The sequence below is a fragment of the Podarcis filfolensis genome (assembly GCF_964270895.1).
Source record: "Podarcis filfolensis genome assembly, chromosome: Z".
In the NCBI taxonomy this organism is placed as follows: Eukaryota; Metazoa; Chordata; class Lepidosauria; order Squamata; family Lacertidae; genus Podarcis; species Podarcis filfolensis.
Window position 1 is genome coordinate 34427031 of NC_139617.1, and position 24172 is coordinate 34451202.

Consider the following 24172-nt stretch of genomic DNA (forward strand, 5'->3'; position numbering starts at 1 on the left):
CAGGAGAATTCCAAACCTTCACAGCGCAGAACGCCATCCGCCACATCCGTTCGGCGCCATTCCACCCAGCCACCAATGGCCAAGCAGAATGCATGGTGCGGACCACCAAGGACACCCTTCGCCGCATGACGCAAGGGGATTGGGAGTACCGCCTTGCCACATTCCTTCTAGCACAGCACAGCACCCCCAGCTCAACGACTGGCCGGAGCCCCGCTGAACTACTAATGGGTCGGCGCCTTGCAATCAGATTGGACCGCCTTCACCCCGATAGAGCTCAGGATGAGGTAGTGGTGGGGGAAGGCAGGAACCCCCGGACCTTCGAGGCCCAGGACCCAGTGTACGCAAAGAATTTTGGGGCAGGCCCTGCATGGGTACCCGCCACAGTCACCAGGGTCACTGGCCCCGTGTCGTACGAGGTGCTAACAGATGGGGGGCAATGCTGGCGCCGCCACTGCGACCAGATATGGCGACGATTCCCGGGAGAAAACCAGGAGGAGGAGGACAGGTCAGAGGAGTCCCAAGATAACAGTGGGGCAGTGGGGCCCATAGAGCAGCAGGGGCAGGACTGGGACTTAGAGGGGAGGGGTGTTATGTACTGAGTTGAACAGGATCCAAACTGCAGCAGTCTGATTGGTCCTAGAACAATAGGATCCAAAAGGCAGCAGTCTGATTGGTCCTAGAACAATACAGCAGTATGATTGGTTGGCAGGAACCACCCAATCATACTCCAGATAGAAGTGAATCCACAACCTGATTGGCTTACAGTAGAATTCCGGAATTAGCCAATCATGTGCAGCCCATTGTGTAAGTAATGTATATAAAGCAGATACTTTGAGGGGACATTCATTCATTCCTCCTCACCACTATGAGCTGAATAAAGAGCATGAAATCACTTTGCGACTCTGAGTATATTTCAGATCCTGAGGGTCATCTAGTCCAATGCAATGCAGGAGTCTCAACTAAATATTCTATGACAGATGGCCATCCAACCTCTGCTTAAAAGCCTCCATAGAAGACAAGATTCATCCAGCAAGATTTGTTTTTGAGAAACCCATGCTGGGTCTTAATAATCACAGTATCCTTTTCTGTTTAGTTATCTATTCTAATACCTTTCCTGGTTTGATATCAAGCTGACCCTTCTGTAGTTACCAGGGACGACTTCTTTCCCCCCTATTTGAAGATGGGGACAACATTTGCCAGCCTCTAATCTGCAGGGGCAACAACCGCCGTCAAGGAAGCGGAGACCATATTCTAAAAAGCCATAGCTATTGCTGACGGATTTTTTGGGGGGTGGGGGTGGTGCTGGAGGAGGCGACACATATTCTGAGCAGGAGGCTCTTTCCTTTAAACCCCATATTTTTGGGGCACAATTTTTCTCTTCTGGTGACATATGGGGTGGATACTATTCTTGGCAGATTTTTTTTTTTCGTGGGGGTGGGGACACACGAACTGTAGGATGCTTTATGGAGAGTCACAAACTGATCAGGAGGCTCTTCACATCAGATCCCATACTAGTGGGGCACTAGGGGTGTAACCCAGGATTTATGTTAAGGGAGCAGGCTTCATGTTAGGGAGGGGGCAGAACCTCAGTTAGTTTTTTTTTTATTGATTTACTAGATTTGGGGGGCAGCTGCCCCACTGTCTTCCCCCGCCTCCGCCCCGGCTACCCCCATGTGGGGCACACGTATCACCACCGTTTTTTCTCTTGGGGGGGCATTGACAGAACAGGGTGTGCTCGCTGGAGCGCGCCCAACATTCCTCAGAAAACACGGACATTCTATTCTACATGAGTAGAACGTCCCTGGTTTCTGAGGAATTCGCATTTTCATGCTACTGTTCGGTAGTGGTAACGGCCTCCTTCGCTCCCTATCCCCGCCTCCAGGCCCGCCTCTGTTCCCTCCCAGCCCGGCTGCTGGTACCACCTCCTCCTCCTCTTCCTCCGCCTGCTCCTTCTCCTGTCAAAACCGCCCATCTCATCCGAGCTGCTGTCAGGCAGCCACCTCTCCTCCTCCCGAGGAGGCCTGAGCAGGTAAACAGCGATCTACCTGAGAAAGGGAAACCTTCCCCCGCATTTGGCCTTGGACGCCCCGAGCCTCTTAGACTTGCAGAGAGGACGATGAGCGCGGGGCGGGGGCAGCCTTGGGCCTAGTTGGGGTACCCGAAGCACCGGCCTCGCCTGGCCCGTCGCCCCGGAGAAGAGCGTTCCAGGAGGTAGGTGGCGATTTTGGAGCTGGGCAGATGCAAATTGGGTCACCCCCCAAAAAAAATCGGTATGGGGGAGCCATCAGCCACTTGAAAGTTGGGGTTTTAATAAAATGCTTTCTGATGTTGATCCAAGGAGGGAATGAAGGGAGGGGGCAGCCCTTTTAATTCACACCACCGTTAGCTTGAGTGGTGGGAAGAGGAGGTCCAAGTTGATTTTTCTTTAAAAGCGCTCATTAATGTATCAACCCCCCCTTTATTATTATGGGGAACCTTAATGCCTTAACTGCTGTTTATTCCTATGGGGGCATTATTAATGCATCAGTCCCCCGTTATTACTATGTGGATATACTGGGAGGGGTGGATTCCTTTATAATTTTATTAACACTATTACATTTGGGTTTGTTTGGGGAGAATCTGTCACATGTGCTGAATTTGGGGTGGGGCAGCCAGCTGTGCCCGTTCATTATTTTTAGTGGAAAATCGAATTGGGGGGAATATGTCCAGACAAGTTCATGATTCTCCCCGTCTCACCCAGCTTTGTAATGTGATATTACTTTTTGGGAAGTGGGGTATGAAGATGGATTTTAAAATATTTTCTTCAGATGTTTCCTCTTGAAAGGGGGAGATCTTTGGTTGTGGATTTGTGTGTGCATTGTTGTTTAATGAGTTACTCTGAAAGGAAGAGTTTGTTTCAAAGTTCTGATCACCTAATATTAGTTACTGTTTAACATGATTTTTATGTCCCTTTTCTGCGGAGTGGTCTGAAATTTACACTCCTCAATTGTCTATAATTATGTACATCGAATTTGACTGACAGCATTGAACTGGGATAGTGATGGTATTTCAGCATTAAACTATAATGTAGATAGAATATGTCCTTTAAAAAATAATAATACATATGTTCTGCAATATCTATTTGTCTTCAGTGACACTGACACAAGGGCAATCATAGGAACATGTCTGGATCACAAATAAGAAGAGCCTGGCGGCAGGATAAGGTTAAAGGCCCATCTAGTTGAGCATCCTGTTCTCTCAGTGGCCAACCAGATGCCTTTGACAGTGTTGGGGACCCTGTGGCCCTCCATATGCTGTTGGGACTCCAACTCCCATCAGCCTCAGCACATGTGGGAGTTGTAGCTTAGTAACATCTGGAGGACCACAGGCGCCCCACCCTTGGTCTATAGGAAGCCTGCCATGCAACAATACTCTTCCTATTTGTGATTCCGAGCAAATAGGCATTGTCACTAGTACCCAGTGATGTAGCTTTATTCTCCAGGAGTTTGTCTAACCTTATTTTAAATGTAGGAAACTTGATGGTGGAAAGCATTGGTTTGGGATAATACGCAAGGGTGTTGATGTGACAGCTGGACCGTGCAGTCGAGGTGGACTTGATGTTTCTTAATTAGGGCAGAATATGCCCTCACAGGATGTCAGTTATGCCCTTTGGGTGGCAACAGAGGACCTGTGTTGGGAGTTGGCCCACTCTTTCCTTGGAAATCTCAGGGATGCAAAAATTAATTGGAAATTAGGTTTCTGATGCTGTATCTTTTTGTTTTAAATTTGGGTAGTTTGAGGGCACACTGGAAAAACTGCAGCTTTGTGTTGTGTAGGCAGACTTGTGTGCCTGCACCCAGATAAAGCTGTGAATGTCACAGTAAGGTTTGGTGCATGTAGGATTTAACAAAATGTACTTGTGCCTTTTAAAATGGCAGGTCAGTAACTATTTGGTAGAATGGAGGCTTTCCCTTCCACCATGGCTCACGACACTCTACAAGATGATAGAGGAAATTATAGCCAGAAGAATGGCAAACCTTTTCATTGCCTTTGCTAGCTTAGAGTGATATGATTTCCGGACTTTCAGCATACTTGGATTGCTAGAAAAAGTTGAATCATTAATCCGTTCAAGGCTTGTGTTATCACCAGTAAATTGTTTGCACAGGGGTGTGGAACTTCAGGACTGAGGGCCAAATGTGACCCTGATTTTCTTTCATTCTTAATTGTTTCCAAAGTCTCTGGTTTGATTTGCATTTAATTCTGGGAATCGTTTTTTGCCCCAAACAGAACTCTGTAGAAATATGGTGGACTTCTGAATATTGGACAAAGAAAATAAAAGAACGGGACTGTCTGTGTCTGTCTGTCCATGGCTGCAGGAATGGGTGGGTGGGTGCAGGCATCTGTGAGAAATGGAGGGAGAGAAATGTCAGGTTGGATGATGCAGCAGCTCCAGCTGTTGAAGGGGAAAAAATGATGAGTAATGCGTCATTCGCTCACTGGAAGGACAATTGGCTGCTCATTCTTGCGAGCGCTCTTTGGAGCTTTCTGTTCCTGTCATTGTTGCTTGGAGGTTCATTTGTTTTTGCCCTCTTCTGCCAGTACTCAGAATAACGATCTGTTCCTTTTCCACAGTAGCTGGGAATCGCTGCCTAGGGGAAAATTAATCCCTACAGTAACAACCATTTTTGGTTGATTTAGCAGAGCCTAAGATTTTGTCTCCTTGCTAGTGCCAGCACCCTCAAGTGGCAGAGATACCAGCTGCACATACACATTTAAAGCACATGGCTTCTACCACCACCCCACAAAAAAATCAAAAAATAAATAAAAAATCCAGGAATTATATTGTTAAGGATGCAGGGAATTGTGACTGTGTCCAGGGCAAACTACATTTGCTAGGATTCTTTGGAGGAAGCTTTGTGCTTTAAATGGATAGTATGGCCTCACTCCCACAGGATGGCCACAGACTTTGATGACTTTAAAAAAGGACTGGACAAATTCATGGAGGAGAAGGCTATTGAGGGCTACTAGCCATGATGGCTATTCTGTGTTGGGATGGGCCATCCCTATTGATTCATACCAAAGTGGCAGTTGGTTCAAGACTAGGGTCTGTTTATGCAATGTAGTATGGACATCCAAGTCATGAGAAGTCATGGTTCCACTTTATTATTCACTCTATTGCAGCTTTCCTCCACAAACTAGTGTCTTCCAGCTGGTTTTGACTACAACTCGCCACGTATCCCTAATGTTGTATGCAGTTTTTCCAGTTTCTGAGTGCTTTGTTTCATGGGTCATCTGACATGTACTAAACCGTCCTTTGAATCATAGGACACAGAAGTGTGTTTCAATACCTGCTCTCCTGCAACAGGAGATTGTGTCAATCCGTACAAGGTTCAGAGTTTTCAAGTCCAGGTAGATTTCCTTGTCAGTAACCTTTTTTTCCTCCAGTGACCTGAAGTCAGCTCCAGGTTATGTCAAGCTAAGGCCATGCTAGCTAGAGGTCAACTCTGCACTGGAATGTGACAAGCTGGTGATACATATATGAATCTCACTGGGTGACCTTCAGCTTTCCACTGCCTCTCAGCCTAACCTTCCTCACAGGGTTGTTGTGGGGATTAAAGAACAGTGGGGAGAACCATGTATACTACATTGAGCTCCTTGGTGAAAAATGTGGGATATGAATGCAATAAATAAATAAATAAATAAATAAATAAATAAAACAAGACAGGCTTGTGGTTCAGCTCCTCTCATTTAAAACATGAACAGATGAGCAAGCTGAATGTGAAAACAATCTGACCTGTTTTGCTGTCCCCCCCCTCTCTCTTGATCCACACAGGTGAACCCAGGTGCAAAATGGGTGATCCCAGAGACATTTGTCCTCACCTGGATTCCATAGGTGAAGTCACTAAGGATGATCTGCTTCTTAAATCCAAAGTAAGGAAAAAATCATTTGCAAAAAAAATTACCCAATCCATAAGCAAACAAATACATTTTAAGACTGGGGTCGAGGAGATCCCCAGTAACATGAGAATATCCTTGGGGAGAAGATAGGACTACTAAACCAGTGCAAGTCTGACTTAAGTATTCCCTACATGTCTGAAGCTCATTCCTAAGAGGAAAAGTTATACATCGCATCAGGGTGGGGAAGCTCTGGCCATCCACATGCTTGCTGGACTGCAACTTTGATCATCCATGACCATTGACCATGCTGACTGAGGCTGATGGGAGTTGGAGCCCTGCAAACTCCAGAGGAGGACACCAAGTTGTATTGTTGGACTTCAGCTCCCATCATCCCAGACTACTGGGCATGCAGGTTGGGGCTGATGGGAGATCCAAGTCCAGCAATGTAGGGAGGGTTATAGTTTCCCCACACTTGATTGAAGAATAGGCATTTCTTCTTTCATGAGGAAAACATCTTTTGAACAGAGGCATTCTCTTATCTTTTTGCATGCCATAGGGAATGTTTCTCCTTAGATTAGGGGTGGAGGGGCCTGTGGCCCTCCAGATATTGCTGGACTTCCAACTCCTATCATCCAAGCTTCATTGGCCACACTGGCTGGAGCTGTTACGAGTTCAGCATCTGCAGGTGCATCATTTCCCTTTCCTTTGTCTGATGATGAGTCTGTCTCTGAGGATGATAGGCCACTGATAATTATTTCTCCTCCTCATATGAAAACAGGGTACTTGCCAGTCTTGTGGAGCAGGGGGACCAAACCTGTGGGCCTGTCTTCAGGTAAAGACATTCTTTTCAAATACATTTTCCTGCATGCATGACTTTTATTCTTCCTGTTGTAAAATGTCATTCACAGCAAGTTACTGAACTGTACAGGTAGACTTTTCACCTTTGGGGTGTGAAGTAGCACTATTTTCTGTGTATTGTGTGTGTATCCACACCCACCAACACTTTTATTGCTCTGAATTTCCTCTGCCATGTTTCCACTGTGACTGTCAATCGGCTTTGTTTCACTCCAGGTTTCCTGCCCTTATGTTGGTTGCGGGGAATCCTTTGCTGACCACAGCACCATTCATGCACAGGTAAGAGATCTAGTTTCCCCAGGAAGCAAGTGAGCAGCCATGAAAATTTCCTTGGAACTTAATTGTAACACTCCCCCAAATGTTTAGCATTCAACACTTCTCTCAGCCATGTTGCTTTGAAAACACACAAGTATTGTCTAGATCTGAAGTCCTCTAATTTTTTGTACTAGTTGAGGGACATATTTTGGAAACGTAACACACTGTTGTGGCCAATTCTTGTGCCTATCTTTTCCCTGCACTGTTGGAGGCAATATGCCTCTGAATACCAGCTGCTCAGAATCACAAGTGGGGAGAGTTGCTGTTTCACTCAGGTCCTGCTTTTGGGCTTCCTGTTGAGGCATAAGAATGTAAGAAGAGGCATGCTGGATCAGGCTGATAGCCCACCTAGTCCAGCATCTTCTTCTTACAGTGGCCAACCAGATACGCGTGGGATACTTACAAGCAAGATTCCAGCACAAGAGCACTCCCCACTCCTGCAGTTTCCAGCAGCAGGCATTCAGAAGCATTACTACCTCCAAGTAGCATTAAATTTCTGCCTCCAATCAGAAATATAAAATTGTTAGTCAGGATTACTGCTATCTGGAGAGCATAGCCATTATGACTTGTAGTCGTAGATAGCCTTCTTCTACATGAATTTGTCCACTCCTCTTTTAAAGCCATCTATGTTTGGGGCCATCACTTCATCCTGTGGGGGTGAGTTCTATAGCTTAACTATGCACTGCCTGTCCTAAATATTCCAACATCCAGCTTTGTTGAAGAGAGGGAGAAAAATGCCTCTCTATTCACTTTCTTCACATCATGCATAATTTTATAAACTTCTAGAATGGCACTTCTTACTCATCTTTTCTCTAAACTAAAAAGTCCCAAATGCTGCAACCTTCCCTCATAGGGATGTTATATCACACCTCTACTATCAAAGGTGGTATGTCTCTCAATACCAGGTACTCTGAATTGCATGCGAGGAGAATTGCTGTTGCCCTCAGGTGCTGCTTTTGGGTTTCCCATTGGGGCATTTGCTTGGCCGCTAGGAAAGCAGGATGCTGGACTTCCTAGCACTCCTTTGGCCTCATCCAGCAGAGCTATGCTTACATTCTTATTGAACCTGAGGCTCTATCTTCTTGCTTCTGCTCTGACTGCATTGCAGTAGAATTCAAGATCAGTTGGATCTTGCCTGTGCAATTTCACAGTCCCACTTTTTGGGTACCATAGATCAGAAAAATAAGATTGTTAGTCAGTGTTACTGTTACATAGAGCAGTAGCCCATCATTGAAACTGATGGACATGACTGACTTTGGCCCATTAATTTCGATGGGTCTGCACCACATAGCCGGATGCAACCCAGATTAATTGGTGTGCTATCTGTGTTTGTGTGTTTTTAAATTGCTAGGCCAAAAAGCACAACCTGACGGTAAACCTGACAACGTTCCGGGTATGGTGCTATGCCTGTGAGAAGGAGGTTTTCTTGGACCAGCGGTTGTCCTCCCACACACCAGTCCCTCCATCAAAATTCATGGACCAGGTTAGTGTTTTGTGGCAAAGCTGGATGCTTTGAGTTACTCTTTTTCTTAGCTCATGTGGTCAGTGTGTAAGACTATCCCAACTTGGAATGTAGTAGAGAAGTGTCAGGACCAGTGGGATCTACAACACAGTATGGTACCTTCATTACTTATCTTTAGTCTAGAACATTTCTCTTCAACCAGACATTCGACTGATTAACATTCTATGGCTTTTTAAATGTGTTTGTAGGAGGATATCTATTGGTTTGTTTTGCTTTTGTTTTTTATATTCTCATTTTGTATTTTTCTGTTGTGAACCACCCTGGCATCTTTGGATGAACAGTGGTATACACATTTAATAAATGATAATAAAATGTCTCTTTTTTTACTTATTAAAAGCATTTTAATCTCGTTCTTTGGCCCCCAAATGACTGGAAGCTTATAAATGTCAGTGATGAGACAGTCCCTGCCCTCAGGCCTAACAGTCTAAAATACATGGCATGAAAAGAGAAGGGATTAGGAGACAGGAGGAAAAAAGAAAATTCAGCTGTTGTTTCTTAGTTTGGAGAAATATACTGTGTGGCAAAGCAGAATTGCCTTTGATATTTACTCCCCAACTTTCACTTCCAGGATCCTCCTCCACCCACCCATTCCCTAAAAACTGTCCCCATCGCAGTTGCTGATGAAGGGGAGTCCGAGTCGGAAGATGATGACCTGAAACCAAGAGGTAAATCCAAAGGTCTTAGAGTGTGAAAATACCCCTTTCCTTTTTGCTTGAACACAGAAAATAAAAACGTAGCAGTGGGCATAATGAACAAGCCTCCAATCCCCTCTCCTTTTTCATTCCTTTTCTAGGCCTTACTGGAATGAAAAATCTTGGGAACTCCTGCTACATGAACGCTGCACTCCAGGCTCTCTCAAACTGGTGGGTTTTCAGAGTCATTTTCAGATAATTGCTATTTACAGACTGCCAGGTTGGTACCCTCCAGATGTTTCAGACCTTCATCACCCTCCAGTCAGTATGTTTGGCACTACAATTCCCATTATCCCCCAGCCAGCATATACGGCACTATAACACCCATCAACCCCCAACCAGTATGTGTTGCACTATAACTCCCATCAGCCCCCTATTAGTATGTTTGGCACGACAAAGCCAATCAACCCCCAAGCCAGCACGTTGTCGTCCAAAGCATCTGGATGTTGCACCAGCTTGGCAAAGGCTGCTTGAAGGCCAGATCTGGTGGCTTCTTTGGGGCCAGGCAGATTTTTTTTTTAGCCGCTTGGTCTCTTCCACCTATTATTAAAGGCATCAATGTTTCCCCTTTCTCTCTGCCCCCAACTGAAGTTGTTGGATAAATCATAACCCACATTTCTTTCTTGTCTTCCTATCAGTCCCCCACTCACTCAATTCTTCCTTGAGTGTGGCGGTCTCGTGCGCACTGACAAGAAGCCAGCACTTTGCAAAAGTTACCATAAGCTGATTTCCGAAGTGTGGCATAAGAAGCGGTGAGTAAATCTAGGACACTGCGGCTGTAGGGACCACAGCTCACTGGTAGAGCACTTGCTTTGCATGCAGAAGGTCCTGGTGTTGTTGTGTTTTTTTAAAAAAATAAGATTTTATTAAAGTTTTTTCATGATACAGTAAAATAATCTAAATTAAAACAAAAGCAAAGAGAGAAAGAAAAAAGAAAACAACGAAGGAAAACAAAAAGTAGAAGAAAAGAAAAATAAGAGAAGAGAAGAAAAATAATAAGAACTACAGTGGACGCTAAGGTTGCGAATGTGATCCATGCGGGAAGCATGTTCACAACCCGCAGTGTTCGCAACCCGCAGCGCCGCATCTGCGCCCGCGCAGGTTGTGATTTAGTGTTTCTGCTCATGCGCGAGCGCCGAAACCCAGAAGTAACCTGTTCCGGTACTTCTGGGTTTGGTGCAGTGCGCAACCTGAAAACATGCAGCCTGAAGCATCTGTAACCCAAGGTATGACTGTACTGATTTTCCATCTGTCAGTTATATAAAAGACATCTTCACTGTAGAATGACACCAAACTGATCTACATTCTGTTAGGCAATACTTTCCCAATCTTCTGACTCGGGTTCTGTTCCCAGTGGCATTCTAATTTTATGTAATATAATATCTAGGTAGGGCTGAGAAAAGACTTCCTGCCTAAAACCCTGGAGAGCTGATGCTAGTCTATAGACAATACTGAGCTAGATAGACCAATGGTTTTTAAAGTAATTAGGTTTGTTTAAATAAACTCATCAGGGCCCCAAGCTATTAGGGGCTCTATGTACCACCTGTAACACCTTGAACTTGAAATTTATCTTGCACATCTCCAGAGATTCTATACATTTTCAACTTTGCTTTTTCTTCCCTAAAACCAGCCCAAGTTATGTCGTCCCCAGCAGCCTGTCACATGGAATCAAGCTGGTCAACCCCATGTTTCGAGGATACGCACAACAGGTGAGGCGGATGGCAAAGGGGCAATCCCAGATGTTTCAGATTCCCTCTTCCTGCTGCAGTAAGAATATTATATTCTCCTGGGCTGTGAGAAGTTAAACAGCATCTGTTTCAGTTAGGGAGCCAAGGCAGACACTGAGTTACTGATACAACATGTAGCCTTCCAGCAAGCAGGGGATTCCATTTGCCATGAAGTATAATAGGGCAGGGGTAGGGAATCTTTTTAAGCTTGAGGGCCATATTACTTTCTGGGCAATCTTCTGGAGGCCACATGCAATTTTGCCCCTCCCCCCAGCAATCACAAAACTTTTTGTGGGAGGATTGTACAGCATCTACTTTGCCTGAAGAAAAGGCCCCAGGCTCAGTCCCTGGCATCTCCAAGTACAGATGCGATAGATCCTTGGAGAGCTACTGCCAGTCGGCGTAGACAATACTGAGCTTGATGGACTAACAGTTCAACAGCATAGGCAGCTTTTTATTTCATTCTTCCTTTCATTCAGAACCATGGGGACTAGAATCTTACCTTTTTTTTAAAGGAAAAGCGCCATAGCACATTGGCAAAGTACCTGCTTTGCATGCACAAGGTCTCTTGCTCAATCCCCACCATCTTCAGGTTCAGCTTAAAGGAGCCTCTGTCTGGAGATCTGCTGCCTGCAGAGTCAGAGTAGGGAATCTTTTTCACCCTGAGTGTTGCATTTTCACATGGGGACCTTCTGGGGGCATATGCCAGTGGTGGGCAGAGCAACAGGTGTGATTCTTACTTTTGTACAGTAGGTTACACTCCAACCACAGATAGAAGCCAAAGCTTTCTACACTCTTCCTCTCTCCCCACATCTTCCATCCATATTCCAGCCAGGGGGAAGCACAAGAAGAGGGGGCAGAGCAGGGCTGTTGGAAGGCAAGTCCTGGGGAGAGGGGGGGTGATCTAGAAAGAGGCTGAATAGAGAGCCCTAGAGGGCTGCATTTGGCCCCCAGGCCTGAAGTGCCCCATACAATATTTTCTTCTCTGCACACCCACCCCAGGACACCCAAGAATTCCTACGCTGTTTGATGGATCAGCTCCACGAAGAGCTGAAGGAGCCAGTCATGGCCGAGACCCGGGACTCAGACTTGAGCGACATGGAAGACAAGCGGGAGTGTGACCGCAGCCCCTCGGAGGACGAGTTCCTCTCCTGCGACTCAAGCAGCGACCGGGGTGAAGGGGATGGGCAGAGCAAAACTGGGAGCTCCCTGGCAGAGGCTGAGCTGCTGATCCAGGATGAGGCTGGGCGGGGGATCTCTGAAAAGGAGCGGATGAAGGACCGGAAGTTCTCGTGTAGCCACCGGCGGAGCAACTCAGAGCAAGTGGATGAAGATGCTGATGTTGACACCTCTGTGACAGCAGTGGATGGCAGGGCTTCCCCAGAAGCGCTTCCTCCTTCCACACCTCATCCAGCCAGCCCCTCTAGGACCCCAGGTACTCCACGACAGGTTCAGTGTGCAATGCTCTTCGCACCTGTGCCTGAACCTTGGAAGCTGCATCTCTCATACGCACCTTCATTCATATTTTTTTACTAGTTTTAAGGGAAGGGCCATAGCTCAGTGGTAGAGAATCTCTCATTGAAAGGGGATCTAACTTCCCTAGGAGAAACTTACTCCTGAGGAGTCCTTGTGTGTAGTAGGACACTGGATTTTGCATTTGAAGTGTCTGCTTTCCCTTGGACTTGGGACTTGATTGGCCTTGACGCCAGAGGCTGAACTAACTCTGGGTGCAGATAGCCCACCCTGCTTTGGCCTCATTGCAGGATCTCTGCTCCTTACCCCCGTATGGAGCTTGGCTCAGGGCTAGGAGTAAGGCTGTGGCCTCCTGGTCCTCCCTTAATGAGGAATCTTATAGCTGAAACAGACTGTGGCTACATTTGGAAATTTGTTTGTTTGTTGCACTTGCATCCTGCCTTTTTCTCCAAAGAGTTCAAGGTGGCATACATGCTTCTTCCCCTCTTTCTTTAAACCCCAGAACAAACATTTTGACATAGTCAAAAAAAATATTTAAAAAAATCCTTCCAGTAGCACCTTAAAGGTAAAGGTACCCCTGCCCGTACGGGCCAGTCTTGACAGACTCTAGGGTTGTGCGCTCATCTCACTCTATAGGCCGGGAGCCAGCGCTGTCTGCAGACACTTCCAGGTCACGTGGCCAGCGTGACAAGCTGCATCTGGCGAGCCAGCGCAGCACACGGAATGCCGTTTACCTTCCCGCTGGTAAGCGGTCCCTATTTATCTACTTGCACCCGGGGGTGCTTTCGAACTGCTAGGTTGGCAGGCGCTGGGACCAAACGACGGGAGCGCACCCCGCCGCGGGGATTCGAACCGCCGACCATGCGATCGGGTTTTACCCACAGCGCCACCCGCGTCCCTCAGTAGCACCTTAGAGACCAACTAAGTTTGTTATTGGTATGAGCTTTCGTGTGCATTCATGTGCATATCTGAAAAAGTGTGCATGCACACGAAAACTCATACCAATAACAAACTTAGTTGGTCTCTAAGTTGCTACTGGAAGGAATTTTTTTTATTTTGTTTCAACTACAGCAGACCAACACTGCTAACCTACCTGTAACTAGAATTGTGACGTAGGTTAGGCTGAGTGGAAGTGCCTAGCTCTAGGTCCTTCAGCTCTATATACTTTCCCAGGGAGAAGAAGGTTAACTGTCCCACCACTTCATGCCCAAATGGGCAGTAAATGGGGAAGCCCAGAGGCCTTTTAGACACCAGGGAAGGACCTCAACAATACCATGGTACCCAGAGGCACCACATGGGGACCCCTGAACTAGAGGGTCAGGCTGGAAGAACTATGCCTATCTTGCTAAAGCCATAATATCCTCACCTTCTGCCATGAGTAGAAGATGCTCAAGTGCTTGGTAGCCAATCTGAGAAGTAAATGAAATAAAAAACAATTGGGGCTGAGTTGGTGCCCAGAGATGAGGGATTGGCTGGCTGAGCTTGTCAGACAAAACTTGAGTTCCAGTCCTCTCCACAGGCAATTTGTTTCCATTCCTTGAAACAGAACCAGACAATGATGCCTACACACGCTGCTCCTCTCGGCCCTGCAGCCCTGTTCATCACGAAGTGCATTCCAAGCTCTCGAGCAGCCCCCCACGCTCGAGCCCTGTGCGGCTGGGATCCTCCTATGTGCTGAAAAAGGGTAAGTCCAGGAAGCTTCCGGGTTGAGCTGCTTCTGTGGTAGCTGTTTTCTGTATAAGAACATAAGAAGATCCCTACTGGACCAGACCAGTGGGCCCACATAGTCTAGCGTCCTGTTCTTACTGTGGCCAACCAGATGCCCATGGGACTCCCTCAAGCAGGAACCCAGCACAAAAGCCCTCACCTAGTATTCAGAAGCATTACTGGAGGCAAAGCATAGCCATTGCTAGTCTCCTCCTCCATCTCCTCCATGAATTTGTCCAATCCTCTTTCAAAGCCATCTAATCTGGTGGCCATCACTGCCTCCTATGGGAGGGAGTGACATACTGTATTTTTCGCCCCATAGGATGCACTTTTTTCCCTCCAAAAATGAAGGGGAAATGTATGTGCATCCTATGGGGCGAATGCAGGCTTTTGCTGAAGCCTGGAGAGCGAGAGGCATCGGTGCGCACCGACCCCTCTCGCTCTCCAGGCTTCAGGAAGCTATCCGCAAGCCTTGCAAGCCCAGCGGGAGTTCCCGCGGGCTCACAAGGCTTGCTGGCAGCAGCCTGCAGCCCGAAGCATGGGGCGCCCTCCAGAACGCGCGAGGAGGTCCCGCTGGGCGCGCGAGGCTTGGGGCGGCAGCCTGCAGCCCGAAGCACAGGGAGCCCTCCGGAGGGCGCCCCGTGCTTCGGCCGGGTGTCCGCAAGCCTCGCGCGCCCAGCGGGAGGTCCCGCCGGGCGTGCGAGGCTTGGGGCGGCAGCCTTCGGAGGACGCCCTGTGCTTCGGGCGCGTGTCTGCAAGCCTTGTGCGCCCGGCGGGAGGTCCCGCCGGGTGCGCGAGGCTTGGGGCGGCAGCCTGCAGCCCAAAGCACGGGCGCCCTCCGGAGGCGCAGGTGTGCGCAAGGGCTTTGAATCAATAGTCAAATAGTGGATCTTATTCTGATTGCCCCAGCTAAAACCCTTACAACCTTTGCTGTCACCTGCTCATCTTGATCTGCCAAGAGAAAGGACACTGTGGCAGTGGTTGCGTGACCTGGAATGGACAATTAAAGAGGTGTGATAATCTTATTCCTCAAGTCTTTATAAAGAGTGCAAGCCACAAGGGCATGTGCCACTGATTCGGTACTGCCATCTCCACAGGAACGTAAGTGTTTGTCGTGTGGAATCTGTTGGAATCGTCCCTCAAGTACAGCCAAGGGCAATACATTCAATCTTGTGAGAGTAAAAGCGCGTCTATCTTTTAGAAATGCTAGGTTATGCAGATAGGGTGCCAGAGAGTTGAAATGGGAAGGTAGAAAATAGTCATACCATGGGCAAAATTTCCTTATTGTGGCCAAGTTGTTCTGACACTCGATATCATTTACGCGCTGACAAATTAAACTGTTTGCTTTACTAAAACCCAAAGTGAGTAGCTGTTGTAGTGATAAACCAAAAGACTGAAGTTTTTGATAGACAATTTTAGTCCAGGCGCTCTTGTGATAATCTTGTAGCACTAGGGATATTAGACCGGGGGGGATTTGAGTTTAGGCGAAGCCAATAGTAAAGTATCCTACACCAGATCCGTAATTCTACCGAGGGAAGATTAGCAAACCTATAAAACTGTTTGGCTGCCAGTTCATTTCTGAGTACAAAGTACTCACTCCAGTGTTCAAAGTTCTAAAAGACCCAGGCCCATGTTATCTAAGAGACTGCCTCCTTTCCTTACAGAACCTCCTGGGGGCCCTTTCATCTTCCATCAGGAAGAACTTTCTGACAGTAATAGCAGTTTGACGGTGGAACAGACTCCCTCAGGAGGTTGTGGACTCTCCTTCATTGGAGGCTTTTAGGCAAAGTTTGGATGGTCATCTATAATGGATGCTTTAGTTGAAATCCTTGCAAGGGGTTGGACTAGAGGCCCCTTGAGGTCCCTTCCAGCTCTACAGTTCTCTAATTCTGTGCTTATTGGTAGTTCCACCTCCTTCAGAAGTTTGGGGTAGTAGTGGCATCCGGGGTGAGGGCCTTCTTTGTGGCAGCCCCTAAATTGAGGAATTCCTTCCGCACAGAGGTGGGTCTGGCTTCTTTGCTATACAGCTTTCAGCAAAGGCACACCTCTTTACCCGGGCTTTTGACACCCAAGATGTGTGTTTTCAGGACCCACCCTGTTTCTGTGAATGTGATGTGTTTTAACTGTTCTCAATTCTGAATTTTAAATTATAACCAGTCATGGGACCTGCTGGTGAAAGGGTGTGTGATATAAATTTGTTGTTGTTGATTATGATAAATTATAATTTGCATCACACTGCCCTTAACAAACCCAACTTCCGTCTGAGAGGGGCCACATCCTGGCAAACAGCAGAGCTGGCCCTGAATCAGGGATGTGAGGTCCATTAAGACACATTTGAGATGTGTGTTTTGGGAACCCACTCTGTTCCTCTATATTGTAATCTCTTTTAACTGTTCTCAACCCTGAATTTTGAATTGTTGTAACCTGCCCTGGGACCTGCTGGTAAAGGGTGGGCAGTAAATGTAATAATAATAGTAGTAAAAATACAATCTCCTTCCTCAGCTCAGATGTTGACTTCCAGCAAGAAGAAGAAGGAGGTCCGTTACCGCAGCGTCATCTCTGACATCTTTGACGGCTCCATCCTCAGCCTGGTCCAGTGCCTCACCTGTGACCGAGTGCGTTCCCTTACTGCTGCTGATCCAGGGAAAATGGCAAGAGGCCCACGCTTTCCAAATCCCCTCCTCCTCCTCTGGTGGGGGGTGGGGGAGCCTTTGGTTTGAACATCTATGCCAAGTCAGATCATTGGCCCCTTTTAGCAAAGCAGTGCCTGCTCCAGGAGTGGGGGGGCTCAGGCCCAGGGGCCCAGTGTGCCCCCCACCTGCCCACCTGGCCCTCAAGACTCACCTCAGGCCACACACCCTTAGACCATTCCTTCTCTCATTAGCCTCCTCGAGTTCTTCTGCATGTCTGAGAGAAAGACAGAGATGTGTGTAGAAATTTCTGACTTTTTTTGATGTGGCCTGCTCCACAAGGAAGAACCATGAAATCCCCTTTTCTCCTAGAGGTTCCTTCAATATGTTAGCTTGGTTGTGTTTTGAAGGCTCTCCTGCAACTCCTTTTATACAGCCCCAACCACCTGACCGCATAAGGAGGAGATGGATCGCAGCTAATCGGTCCAGCTCACATGCTGATCTCCAGCTAAAAGACCATGGGCAGTGGCTTCTGTCCCTTTACTTGCTTTTGCATCTGGCCCTGCCCACTGCTGGCATGTGGCCCTCGGAAGGTCGCCTATGAGAGTATATAGCCCCCATGCTGAAAAAGGCTCCCCACTCCTAGGGTGGATCTAAACACAGGAAAAAACCGCTATAAATAAGTCAGAAATTAGATCGTTATAACAAAAGAAATCCCTATGGAAAACCGCATTTTAAAATTTCCTGCTCTCTGGCGTCATCAGGTGGTGCACATTTATAACACATTCAGATTGCTGTTTCTTTACTAATGTAGCTGAGTCCCTAGTCTGCTCATTTGTGTATTCTCCAGAACCCCTGGAAATGTCCCAGTCTTGCTATCCACAATCTTTTAGGAATCACACGTGGGAAGAGAGCTTTCCCACCCATTCCCTGTTTGCTGTCTTCCCAGAGGCATCTGGTTGGCTACTGTTAGAATGGAATGCTGGAATAGATGAGCTGTTGGCCTGATCTAGCAAAGCTCAAGTTTTCTCCCTTCACTGTCAATGTCTATATGCCTCTGAATACCAGTTGCTTGGAATTGCAGGTGGGGAGAGCTCTGCTGTTGCGCTTAGATCCTGTTTGCAGGCTTTGCATTGGGGCACCTGGTTGGCCCCTGTGAGAACAGGATGCTGGACTAGGTGAGCCATTGGTCTGATCCAGCAGGGCTCTTCCGATGCTGTTCTGTTTAAGGTTTTTAGCGAAGCTTGCAAACAGAACATGAGCCCAACCAGACCTCCAAACTTACACCAGCAGCTGGTTTTCAGGAGGGTACTGCCTCTGAGATAGTGGCCACCAGCCACTGACATCCTCCGTTTTCCTCCTGTGGTGCCTCCAGGTGTCCACCACTGTGGAGACATTCCAGGACTTGTCGCTTCCCATCCCTGGGAAGGAGGACTTGGCCAAGCTGCACTCTGCCATTTACCAGAATGTGCCAGCCAAGACAGGAGCCTGTGGGGATAACTATGCTGCCTCGCAGGGCTGGATCGCCTTCATCATGGAGTATATCCGGAGGTGAGCAGGCTGCATAAGCACCTTTTCAGGTATTGGAGTGGTGGGAGGGACAAAGTTCAGCCAGGTGCGTTCAAGATGAAAATGAGGGGGAAGCATGTCTCATTTATTTCATAAAATTTATACCCTGCTTGATTGTAAAACAACAACAACCCTCAAAGCAGTTTACCAAAGATAAAACATAAAACACTGAAAAAATTTCAATCCAGACCAGGAATGGCTGTAGCTGTTGAACCAGCTGCAGTTGGTATAAGGCACTTCTAGTCACTGAGGCTACCTGAGCCTCCAGTGACAGAGCTGGATCCAGAACATCTCCAAACTGCAAACTTGCTCGTTTGAGGGGCGTGCAACTCCATCCAGGGTAGGCAGCTCACCAATTTCTTGACATGGGAGCTACTCACCTAAAGTGCCTCCGTCTTGCCAGAATTCAAGCTCAGCTTGTTGTTCCTCGTCCATTCCACCACTGTGTTCAGGAAATGGGACTACACATCCCCTCCTGATTCAGATCTTATGGAGAATGAGAGCTGAGTGTTGTCAGCACACTGATGGCACCTCACCCCTAAACTCCTGAGAACCGCTTACAACAGCTTCATGTAGATATTAAATAGCGCAGGAGATAAGATAGTCCACTACAACACTCCATAACACAGCCAGGGGCTGAAATACACTCTCCCAATGCTGCTTTCTGGACTCATTCCTGAAGGTAGTATTGGAATCACTGTAATACAGTGCCCCCAATTACCGTTCCCAGAGCTGGTCCAGGAGAATACAGTGGTTGATGGTGTCAAAAGTCAATGAAAGATCAAGAAGCAGGAGCAAAGTCATACTCCCCCTGTCCTGCTCTTTACAAAGGTCATCCATTCAGGGCAACCAAGATCACCTCAGTTCTGACTGCCAGGCCTGAATCCACATTGGAATGGATCTAAATAATCTGTGTCCTCCCAAAATGCCTGGGGTGAAGCCAGATGCAAAATGCTTGCTTGGGGGCAGAGCCAAATGCCGACAGCACCCCCATGAACCACACACTGGAATGTCCTGCAGGTAACAAGAGCAAATCTGTATCTGACTTCCTTGATGTAGGGACATAGGAAGCTGACTTGGGCAGGGACCAAAACATCAGTTCCCCCAGTTCACTATTGGTAACGTTGAGTGGCAGCAGCACTCCAGGGTTTTCTGGCAGGGGCTTTTCTTAGCCCTACCTGCAGGTGCCAGGGATCCTTCTGCATGCAAAGTGTTCGCTTTGCTACTGAGCTTTGGCCCATTCCATGACAGAACTGGCTAGAGGAGCCAGTAATGGTAATGCCCATGTTTTACAAGTGAAGAGTGTAAAGGCTGAGAGAGAAGCAAATAGTATGAGGCTCACCACTATAGAGACATGTAATAGTATAATGTTCTATATATTATATAAACATTTACTATTTTATTTGTTAAGCTTTTTGGAGTCAATAACTCCCTGTGAGTCAGCCCTGAGTAATACCCTCCTTGCTCCTCCTACAGGTTTGTGGTGTCCTGCATCCCCAGCTGGTTTTGGGGCCCAGTGGTCACCCTGGAGGACTGTCTTGCTGCCTTCTTTGCTGCAGATGAGCTGAAAGGTGTGTTGGCCAGGAAGGAGGCCAAGAAGTTTGTTTCTTTTTATTAAATGTCTTGCCCTTTGCCCCTAAGTCTGTTAACAACCAGTGGCGTAGCGTGGGTTGTCAGCACCCGGGGCAAGGCAAGTAATTTGCGCCCCCTAACCCATGGATTTGCCCTAACCCCAGATGTTGCGCCCGGTGCGGCCCGCCCCCCCTGCACCCCCCACGCTACGCCACTGTTAACAACTGCAAAACAAGAAAAAGTATAAAAGCCATTAAAGGCAGTTCCATGTATTAAAAAAAGAAAGAAAAACAGTTCTGTATATAAGAGTGCAAATGCAGCTCCCATATAGACTGAATGCAGATTCTACTTAAAAGGCCTTCTGCAGCTGTCGAAAACAACAACCGTGATGGTGCCTCTAATGGGAGGGAATTCCAAAGAGTGGTGCTTCGGATGAATTCATTCAGAACCTTCTTCATCTTGCCTGTTCTTGGTCTCTAAGGACTAGCAAAGGGAGTTTCCTTGTGGGCCAGGCTGATCAGCTGATGAGCTGATGAGCTGAATGAAAGGAATTCCAGGTCTAAAGTGGTGCTGGGGGGGGGGCAAGGGCAGAGGGAGATTTCAGGCTCAAATCCTGTTTGGATGTGAGGCTGTCTAAACAGGGTTATTTTATTTTATATCACTTACTAGTTGTCTAACACTGAGCAGTCTTGAGCTGACTAAAAATCAAGCTTAAGGGTATGTGAAGTTGTTTAAGACAGCCATCAAAATTTAAAACCACAACTCCCATCAGCCTCAGCCAGCATGGCCAGCAGCCAGGGATTAGGGGAGTAGTTGTCCAACTTCATTTGGAGGGCATGGCATTTGGCTGTCCCTGAGGCGGGCAATACTGGGCTAGATGGGCCAGTAGTCTTCCTATTTTCATATCTGAAAGGCTGTAGATCAGTGGTAGAGTATCTGCTTTTCATGCAGAAGGGTCCCTGGTGATGGGAGTTGGTCATATTAATTATAGTTAATCCTCTACTAACAGACCCACATGTGTGGGTTAATGAACAAAGGAAAAAACGGCTGGTGCTTGTTTTTAAAACACAGGGCCAGCAAACAAGAGTATTAAATCCAATCATTAGGCAGATTAATGAAGCATAGGAATAGGCTATTAAACCTTCTTTCCTTCTGTTCAGCTGCATGTAACAGCTGACCCCCATTTACCCCCTTTTCAGTGAAATAGACAATGGACTGCAAAGGAAGTTTAAAAAGCTTTACTAGGCCTCCGACATGCATCTTTCTTTATGCAAGAACAATAAAATAAGTCAGCTAATGATATTCTTTGTGTTATAGGAATTCTAAGGTCTCATATATATAAATCATATGTTCATAAATCTACAAGGCAAACCACATGTCTGAAATAGTACAGGAGAGCAATCCTGAAGCCATTTTGACTCTTCCAGTGACCTCAGATATTCTCTGCAACAAGGAAGGAAATGGGGAAAGCCTCCCCATTGTCTCTTTGTTCACAAATCCTGTCTTAAGGGTGTATTTGTGAATGAATAGGGTGAGCCTGTGACCTGGATTCAGGAACTAAGTATTTAGCATCTCAAAAGGAATGGCCGGATTTCCTAGGTAAAGCAATCAAATGACCATTATCAGTATCCTGCCAGACAGGATTTCTGTGGTAGATCGCTCAAGTGATGTATTTCTGCTGTAGACCGCTGCCTCCTGTGATGTATGTATGATGTTTTGGGGGATGGTCTTGAGCTACAGGCTGGGCAATTTCAAGAGTCTATATAAGGGCTTACTCACCTCCTATGTGTGGTGAGTGGGGACCCTGTTGCAACCGTTTAATAAAGATCAGGCTTACTAGCTGCTTCGCTTCTCAGTATTCTCTGGTTGGCCTCTGTTATTTTCTTCTACCGATAGAGAACCTACATAAGGACTCTATACAGGCTCTTGGATACCCCATAAGGGAAAATGAGCAGGGTTTTTTCTTACATTAGAAATGCAGCAAAGCAGCTTCAGAAGTGTGCCTGAGGCTGGGAGCTAAGCTAAGGTATGTCTGCCTCCATTGCACACAGAGAGAGCAAAGAACAAGAAACAGGCTTTCCTTCCTCTCAGGAGAAGAGGGTGCCTGAGTCACCGAGCCTGCTCTAGAAATTAGAACTCTGTGGTCCTTAACCCCTTTATATACTAATAGAATCGTTAGGTTTGAGTGCAAATCTCGCACACCTGGTTCATTCCAACTCTGGAACCCTGGAGGGCTGTTGCTAGTCAGTGTAGATAATACTCAGTTAGATGGACCAATGGCCAGAGTCAGCATAAGGCAGCTTCCTATATTCATATCTGCTTCCTTGCTCTGTGCAACAGATTGGATAAAGTGCTTCCCTCCACCCTCTTCCATTTTTCTTTCTGTAGGTGACAACATGTACAGTTGTGAACGTTGTAAAAAGTAAGTCTCTGGCTCCTTTTTTAGTATTTTGAATACCACCCTACTCTGCCTTTTATTTTATTTGTTTATTAAATTCCTGTACTGCCCTTCATCTGAAGATCACAAGGTGGTTCAAACCTAAAAATACAAACTCAGAACACAAAATACATAACAAAGCAAAAACAAAAACCAACCAATAACACCCCCCTCCCATAAAAGTGCCATAGACTGTTAATCAGCCAAAGGCCTGGTTACGGTGGGTTTGTTTATATGGGGAGAGGTGGGCCTTGTTGGGATTTGCAGTTTAATAAATATTCCAGATGGCCAATCCACTCTTCATTTCCCCCCCTTTTTCTTTCCCAGGTTGCGGAATGGAGTTAAGTACTGCAAAGTTCTCCGGCTCCCTGAGGTAAGCAGATAAAGCCAGGTTGGTTTATATCCTGAGACAGCAACCTCTTCATTCTGCGCAGTGAGCAAATTGGAGATGAAAGGCATTCTGATGTGGCCCTTATTTTTCACTTTTGAAAAGAGAGAATAGTTCTTTATTCACTTCTTCATCCAGTATAGTTTACATAAAGTGAGTTATGGCTAATTGGTTGAGTGCATGCACATTGAATGCAGAAGGTCCTGGTTTTTAATAAAAGGAATTGTGTTAACATTCTATGGCTTTTAAAATGTATCTATGGAAGGAGATTTATTGGTTTGTTTTTGCTTTTGTTTTGTTATTATGCATTTTGTATTCTCGTTTTGTATTTTTCCGTTGTGAACCACCCTCGTATCTTCGGATGAAGGGCGGTATACAACTTTAATAAATAATCATAATAATATAAGCTGGAGGATATCATTTGGAGGTAATAAGCCTCTGAATGCTAGTAGCTGAGAACCACAGGTGGGGAAATTGCTGTTGCATTTGGGTTCTGCTTGTGTGTTTCCCATTGGGGCATCTGGCTGGCCACTGTTCAAGTTCAGTTCGATTTATTGTGTTTAGCGAGCAGCCATTACACACATAAAAATAATAATAAGAATACTGCTAATAATAGTGGTTTACATTTCTTCTCCCTGACCTTTACAGGCTAAATCATTTGCCATTCCCTCTTTAAGTTTTATTACACAAATTTGTAAAGCCTTTTGGCGATAAATTTGGATGTTCTAAAGGATATATACCTCTCTACATCAGACAACAAAAAGCAGGTCTTTGCAAGAGACGTCCTTCCCTTCTGCGATCTTAACAATGGGTGGATCACCCACCCCACTCACACATGAAAACAAAGACCACCACAGCCAACCACAAATGAATAAGCACACCCTAGGCCAACCCCAACCTCTCTCACCACCAAAGGAACACAAGTGAACAGCAGAGAACCTGCACAAGCAATGCTGACACCAAACCCTACATACAGTAAGCGAAATAGAAACATCGCTACCCGACCCCACTCTCACCCATCTCTCCCCGCCTCCACCTCTTTCCCCCTTTTCTTCCTAATTTCTCAACAAATGAAAATGATTTCTAAACATGTTACATGGGAAAAAACACACGAGAGAGAGAGATTGCACACTTTTGTATATCAACAAAATATTTAATAAAAAACCTAAACAGTCGGTGGATGTAATTGTTTCTAAGATTGTTATAAAAAGAGCATTCCAGGAATACATCAGCTATATCTTCAATTGACACAGTGTTGCAGCTGAAAGCTCTATCCGACAACTAAATGTCCTTCTGTTAGAAGACTGGATGGGTTGACAGAAAGGAGTTCCTAAGGATAGAGCTTTCAGCTGCAACACTGTGTCAATTGAAGATATAGCTGATGTATTCCTTGAATGCTCTTTTTATA

General features: G+C 46.4%; 1 protein-coding gene across 5 annotated transcripts in view; it reads left to right on the forward strand.

The window, feature by feature from the left end:
- The first annotated feature begins 1725 nt into the window (after positions 1 to 1725).
- Positions 1726 to 24172, forward strand: part of USP20 (ubiquitin specific peptidase 20) — a 42062-nt gene continuing 19615 nt past the window's right edge. Inside the window, exons 1-16 of one of the 5 annotated variants that reach the window (XM_083596303.1) lie at positions 1726 to 2215; positions 5813 to 5910; positions 6656 to 6709; positions 6949 to 7011; positions 8399 to 8530; positions 9138 to 9234; positions 9363 to 9432; positions 9900 to 10013; positions 10892 to 10970; positions 11991 to 12423; positions 14008 to 14145; positions 16671 to 16783; positions 18174 to 18349; positions 19844 to 19938; positions 22328 to 22361; positions 22704 to 22749. In XM_083596303.1, the coding sequence (XP_083452429.1) occupies positions 5830 to 5910; positions 6656 to 6709; positions 6949 to 7011; positions 8399 to 8530; positions 9138 to 9234; positions 9363 to 9432; positions 9900 to 10013; positions 10892 to 10970; positions 11991 to 12423; positions 14008 to 14145; positions 16671 to 16783; positions 18174 to 18349; positions 19844 to 19938; positions 22328 to 22361; positions 22704 to 22749 (1725 nt within the window). In that variant the 5' untranslated portion in view covers positions 1726 to 2215; positions 5813 to 5829. Of the gene's footprint in view, positions 2216 to 5812; positions 5911 to 6655; positions 6710 to 6948; positions 7012 to 8398; positions 8531 to 9137; positions 9235 to 9362; positions 9433 to 9899; positions 10014 to 10891; positions 10971 to 11990; positions 12424 to 14007; positions 14146 to 16670; positions 16820 to 18173; positions 18350 to 19843; positions 19939 to 22327; positions 22362 to 22703; positions 22750 to 24172 lie in introns of all 5 variants that reach the window. The other 4 variants (XM_083596304.1, XM_083596300.1, XM_083596301.1 and 1 more) reach the window with 4 other exon arrangements.